Source organism: Filicampus tigris, chromosome 1 (assembly GCF_054856515.1).
Source record: "Filicampus tigris isolate MCC_2025a chromosome 1, RoL_Ftig_1.0, whole genome shotgun sequence".
In the NCBI taxonomy this organism is placed as follows: Eukaryota; Metazoa; Chordata; class Actinopteri; order Syngnathiformes; family Syngnathidae; genus Filicampus; species Filicampus tigris.
The window spans coordinates 4,230,366-4,236,948 of NC_141217.1; the positions used below are offsets into that span (position 1 = coordinate 4,230,366).

Below are 6,583 nucleotides of genomic sequence, written 5' to 3' on the forward strand. Positions count from 1 at the left end.
TGCATCATGTGTCTTTTTACAAATAACTAATATAAAATATTTCAGTGCCGCCACGCTTTGCCACTCAGCAATGCATGATTGATAACAGGGATTTTTTTCCATCCTAAATGTGTGATTGTGGCGCAGATTCAAGGCCCAGCCCCTGCTTTCTGTCAGCCAAGATAATGGCTTTGATCGTGACATGCTGTTTGTGATCTTTTTTCTTTTTTTTTTTCTTTTTTTAAGAGGGGCCAAAGACTGACAACCAATATGCTCATTGATTTGAGAACAAGCTCCCCGGCTTAGCCTGATTTCTGTTATGATAGGTCGCCATTCATTTATCTTATGTCATTGAATATGCTTTTTAATTGCAGTTTCCCTTAAAAGAAAGCAAGAAATCATCAGCTTTTGGATCAGCCTGCGAGGTTCAAATCTATCTATAAATGTGACCTTAGAGTGCACAGATTTGCAATTCTACTTGGTAAAAAGGAATGCTAGATGGGAAAGCCTCAAAGGATGAGTCCTGCAGGCTGGAATGCAATCAAGTCATTAGGTGTGGGTGGAGTCGGAGCCAAGCTTTCATATCTTTCATTTGGTCAAAAGAGAAAAGCAGTGCTGCTCCTTTAAAGCACCCCAAAACCCTATTTCTCTGTGATTGTTGTAATGGGGTTATGGGGAGTTTTGTTTGGGCTCCTTTTGTCAGGTGGAAGTCTTTGTGCTGCTTTAAAAAGCTTCAACACCACTCGCATCCCAAATGAAAGAGTGTGGACATGGACACAGCCGCCAACGCAGCCAAAGACAACAGATCATCAGTCAAACAGGACGGAGCCGAGCAAACGAGGACCTTCCCCTGTCAGCCACCGGCTCTGGATCCATCAGCTGAAGAGGCCTGCTGTTGAAGACTATGCCAAAAGCCTGCAAACACAGGAGGCCAGTGAGCCGCAGCCCTCTGTCCAAGATGACATTTTAAAGACCATAATTCAAGGCCCAGATCTTGACCCACCTGCTGACGCGGATCCAAAGGTATTTGCAGAAATAACATTTGCCTTTCCTGCTGCTTCCACATGCACAACTGCTTATCAAAGTGCTAGTTTGAATGTCTTTGAATGGTGTTTTAGATGGTGGTTGACTTTGAGCAGCGGGTTCCCGTGCCAGCTGACAGCCTGGCGGTGCAATGTGGCGAGGGAGAGGTCATCGTAGAGGTCAAGCAGAACTTCTTGGGTAACTGCTTATTTAAGCTTAATCACATGGATTTTTAATTTTTTTTTTTTTCTTTGTGGAAAAACAAAGCACAACATGGCACGTCATATCCACTCCAGTTGCATTCGTAAGTCTCCTCTACCAAACCAGATGTCTGCCGCAGTACCAAGACTTTCTGTGAGAGGCAACATGGGGCCACGGGGCCTCCAGATTGCTGAAAAATATAAAGATTAGTAGAAGAAAACGAAGCTACCTTAGCTGTTAACACATCGACTACATGGTGGTGGTAAACTTTTGTCGTTTTTATTGTGGTCAGTGACTTTTGAGGCATCATGTACCCCTCTATTCGTGTCCGGCAACAACGTGAGATTCAGCAAGCTTCCTGATCGGCTAATGTTCCATTTCAAGTCAGAATCGTGGCCTCACTTGGCCTGTGTTTGCCGCACACATTAGGTTGCATTTGCGATCAGAAATATTAATATAGTTTTATGTCTGTTGGTTCTAAGAATTTTATGCACGGATCTGGGAGGAATAAAAAATCACTCATAACACCCCACACAACAGGATTATTGCACAAGACAATCTTGTTTTTAATTGGAAGGGCAGAGGGGGGTGATCAAGCTCAAATTAAAGTTGATTATCGGTATGTGTGTACTCAACTTCTGCTATTTTCCCTTTTTTGGGGGGGGCTTGATGAATAGTCACCCTCACCGCATTATGTCCTCTGAGCAGGCTAGAACTGGAACATTAGAAAAACTGTGATGACAGGACATTCCATGCTGATTATCGTAAATGGTACAGACATCAAACCTGGCGATCAATAGGTCCTCCTTTTTCTTTACTCTGAGAATGTGAGAAATGGCACTGACTTTATTGCCATGCATTAAGAAAGCTGCACTTGCTTTGAGTGTTATTGACTGGAGCAGGACAAAAAAAAATAGACCCGGGTAAATGGCATCTTACGTGAGCCCTGTTACTCTCTGTTCTTATAGGAAATGGTCAGCTGATCCATCCGAGCGATCTGACCTTAGGTGGCTGCTCCCTGCTTCACGTAGCCGACCACATACTACGTTTCCGGACAGAGCTGCACGGCTGTGGCAGCACAAAGAAGGCAGGTTTTTATTTTTGGACGCTTCATTTCCTGTCCGTTCAAAGGTAGTGCAACTCTTCTTCCTCTTCATTAGATGACAGATGAAGCCTTTGTCTACACCTTTTCACTCACCTACTCTCCAACGCCAGTTGGCAGCACCTTAATTTTTAAGACTAACCCTTCCGAGGTGCTAATTGAATGCCACTATCCAAGGTAAAGCATTTCATTTGGCACCGTTCAAACTCATCATACAACAAATCCAAAACGCTGCCTTCATGAGCTCACACTTTGCTCTAACTGTCAAAGGAGACACTATGTGAGCAGTGATGCCATTATGCCTCATTGGCAGCAGTTTGCGTCCAGCCTGTTAACAGAGCAGCAGCTACACTTCTCCCTGAGGCTCATGACAGGTGAGCAAAACAATAAAGCCTAAAAAGGAAAAAGGTACGGCATTGTATTGAGTTGCAGCCAGATGGCTGGCTAGCTATTATTCACTTGGGTGGGCTGCCAATCTAGGCCTGGCCCTGACCAAATATTGATGTTATGAAACTATTAAAGTTATCATCCGTATGTATTCTGTTTCAGTTTTGATTGACACTGTCCGAGATAATTCAACAAAGGTTATTCATGTGGTTGTAGTTTCCAGCGGTGGAGGACTGCACAGCATCTTAGAGAGTACTGTTTTTATAACTGCACCGGGTGTTTGGTGGGGGGGGGTTTGGGGTATGGTACCAATCAATTGAAATTTGAATATGAGTAACTATATGCCCTAGGCAAACAAATGAAATGGGCTTTGTTGAAAAATAGACAATTTGGTAAAATCCCAACAATATTTTTTATTTAAACCTGAATAGTTTTTATAACTAATACCACAAAGCTTTAGCAATGTTCAATATGCGTACCGCCGGCCTGTGATGCAATGTGCGTTTTCATTTCTGCCTTAGTCTTTGCAATGTCCCAATTTGCTTTACCATCACTGTGTTTTTACTGAATTTCCATAAATGCCCGCAGTACACTCTCGACTGTGTTCAAAACAATTCTGAGTTAAACATTTAACTGGCAATTAAGATTAACATCATACTTTTAAATGTGTGATCATTTCAGTGAGAATTTACTATTGAAATACTGTGACAATTATTTGACTTCCTGTAATGCATTTTGGTTAACTCCATGTGAAGGACAAAATAATAGAGGCTTCTCTCTGCATCATGCAGTGCAAACCATACACTCACAATGATTGCTAAACAAATTGCTACATGAACACATTTTCATGATTTGTCACTCGTCCATTTCACGTCATTCATTGACACACACACACACACACAGTGGTGATATTGTCTGCAAAGAAAAGGAATAATTGAAAACTGACCTTTTATTGGACTGACTGCTTTTGTTCGTTATGCTACATAATATACAGTGTCTTTAAACACTTGATGCTTCTGATGGATGCTTGTGAATGTCTGATGATCATGGGTGTATGTGATGCATCTTGATCTTATTAGATGCGCAAGTTCCCTCAAGATTACGTCTATTCTGTATTCGGATTGACTGATTAGAGGAATGGCAGTTGCAGAGGGCCACCGGTGTTTACTCCGTGGGCGAGATGATGCAAATCGAAGCCTCGGCCCTCCAGGGCCATCATGTTCCGCTGAGGGTCTACGTTGACAGCTGTGTGGCCACCATGAGCGCCTCCCCAAATTCTCAACCAGCATATACCTTTATCGACAATCATGGGTGAGAAGTTGCCGATTATTGATTTGTCTATAAAAGCATCCTAATTGCGACTAATTTGACTTGCGATTCAGCATTTACTCTATTGCTAGTGAATAAGTGTGAGCATCTGTGTTTGTGGATCCCGCGCCTGCATGTTGCCTTCTAAGGTGTCTGATAGATGCTAAGCTGACAGGAGCCAAGGCCTACTTCATGCAGAGAAGCAGTGAGAATAAACTCGCTTTCCAGCTGAAAGCCTTCAATTTCCACAAAGATCACAAGAGTTCGGTAAGTGCCGGTTGTGTGTGTGTGCCGCGTAGTAGTGCAGTTTGAAACCCGAGACTATGCAAGCCAGACATTTAGACCCATTTTCCCTTCAGGTGATCTGACAAACGTGATGTAATGGGAGCAGCCTTTTATTATCGTTTTGTCTTTCATGAGGCGCACAATGTTTTGGCTGAAGCCCTCAATACCCTGAGGGGGATAACTTTGCATGAAATACTCTGTTGGCCAATGTTAAGTGAGAATTACATAGATATTAAGTACACACATTGTGTGCCATTGAGATACAATGCAGAGTGGTCTCAAACCTTTGCCTTTTTAAAGATAATGTTGAGTGACACTGTCATAGAGGTATGAATGTAATAGTATTTATGGTGGTGGTTAGAGATCCACTGATGCTGATTTTCTCCCCTTCCCCAGACAGAGTAAAAGCACTTGTTTGAGTACCGATACTTGATAATGACATTACGCCTTGCAATTGTAACGAAAATGTCTTATTTGAATCAAACAACTTCTTGAACATAATGTATTTTTAAGCTCTAGCACTTTTTAGTGTAGTGTAATGACTACTTTACTATTACAACATCCAGCCAGTCTTTCCACGCATTTAGCCTGTCACACAAGGCATTTCAGTTATGTGGTGTCTAAGTTTGAACACTAGGAACACTATGCAAAAGAAGTACCCAAAGAAGATGAGAGACAAAGTAGGAATACAGATGCCATGTCACCGCTTTGTCACAATATTCACTGTTTTGACACCAGGAGACACCTAAAGGTCTCGCACCACTGTGAGGCCTCAAACAGGATGTTCGCAGAGGAAAGTGGCCCCTGAACTTAGTGTCACAGAGTGGCATCGCCATGTCAGAGACACGAGTCACAGAAAGGCAGAGAAGTCAACATCCTTGGAGTTTTTCGTGGGTCAACATCTGTTGTGAATTTTTGCTGCTTTACTTGTTAGAGAAAGACATGTTATGCAAAAAAAAAAAAAAAAAAGTACTGAAACATTCACTTGGATGAGCATTCAAAAAGCTCCGAAGGGCAAATGAGGTTCAGGTTATAGCACATTTTTAGGTTCATCCATATCCCAAACTTTATGTAAGTAGTGTATTACTCAAATCCACTATTAGTACAGCATTTCACTTTTATTCCATTCCTTCCTAGCTTTACATCACATGTCGGCTGAAAGCAACATCAGTCTCTGTTCCAGTCAACCCGCAGTACAAAGCATGTTCATTTTTAGCTGAAGCCAAAAGGTTAGTGCTCAAAAAGGCAATTCATTGAAGCAATATCTTGAACACTTCTCATTTTGTGAGTTTTTTTTTTTTTTTTTTTAATGCTGTATAAATGTTCGTCTGGGGGCAGATGGGTGGCGTCAGGTGGGGACAACAATGTGTGTAGCTGTTGTGAAAGCAGCTGCAGTGAGCAGAGATGGAAAAGGAACCTCCAAGAGGATGCCGGTATGTTGACAGGAACTCAACATTGGGAAAGGTTGGAGTGTCTCCTGTTCCACTTGTGGTTAAATGCACTAATGCGCTTGTTACATTTCTGATTTTGGAGTGGCAGGTCTTTTTCCACATGTACAGTGCGAGGCGACTGCTCATCTAGGCCACACCCAAGTGAAGGACAACGTGTCGCAGCTAGAATCCAGTTCTACTCTTCAGATGCCAGAAGTTACGCAAGTTGGTATAAAGCCACAGCATGGACATGGTGTGCATTTACGTCATTCTTAGCTATGTTGTTCTTCATCCTCCTTGCTCAGCTTTCTCACCACCTTTAGTCGCACTGGGTACAGTGCTGCCGGCGGTGCAGCCATTTGCGGCAGAGTGCACAAACCCACTGTAAAGGTTTGTACCTAACTGAGGAAAATAAAGGATTTGCGCCAAAGCCTCATGGTCTTTTTATACCCCCGCTGAGGTCCACAATTGGAAATGATGTTCCTGCTCAACATATCCAGTACACAGGTGGATGCTTGGTTCATTTTGCGTTGTTATGAGCTGGTTAGTTTTAAAAGGGGTTAAGTTATGTCCAGCCTTGTGGAAAATGGCTAGGCCATAAAAATCTATGCCGTGTTTTCCAAGGAAAGTTATTGCTTCATCAATCTACAGGGGTTGGTGCTGGTTCTGGATGGATGCAGAAGTTAAAGCTCCGGAGTAATGAAAAATAAGAGATCAAGTCTGCACAGTGTGCTCACTTTAGACCTCAAACAGGAAGACAACCCCATGAGCAAAATGGAAATGTAGCAGCACTAGTTCCTCGCTGCGAGCCAAAACGCAAAGTGCAATGCCTGTAACAGCAGTCATATTTTAGCTTCTCCCTGTAAAT

The 6,583-nt window shown here is 42.7% G+C and overlaps 1 protein-coding gene across 4 annotated transcripts; it reads left to right on the plus strand.

The window, feature by feature from the left end:
• Positions 1-502: 502 nt before the first annotated feature.
• LOC147152548 (zona pellucida sperm-binding protein 3-like) lies at positions 503-6,145 on the plus strand. Of its 4 annotated transcripts, none has more exons than XM_086042447.1 (11): positions 503-1,002; positions 1,098-1,200; positions 2,172-2,290; positions 2,364-2,482; positions 2,576-2,679; positions 3,826-4,003; positions 4,150-4,267; positions 5,423-5,514; positions 5,624-5,718; positions 5,819-5,940; positions 6,021-6,145. In XM_086042447.1, exons 1-11 carry the CDS (start codon positions 643-645, stop codon positions 6,036-6,038), a joined length of 1,428 nt encoding a protein of 475 aa, XP_085898573.1. In that variant the 5' UTR covers positions 503-642; the 3' UTR covers positions 6,039-6,145. The 4 variants fall into 4 exon arrangements, with proteins under 4 accessions (XP_085898573.1, XP_085898584.1, XP_085898555.1 ...); XM_086042458.1 differs by having other exon boundaries at positions 5,825-5,940; XM_086042429.1 differs by having other exon boundaries at positions 5,624-5,717; positions 5,809-5,940.
• Positions 6,146-6,583: the final 438 nt, after the last annotated feature.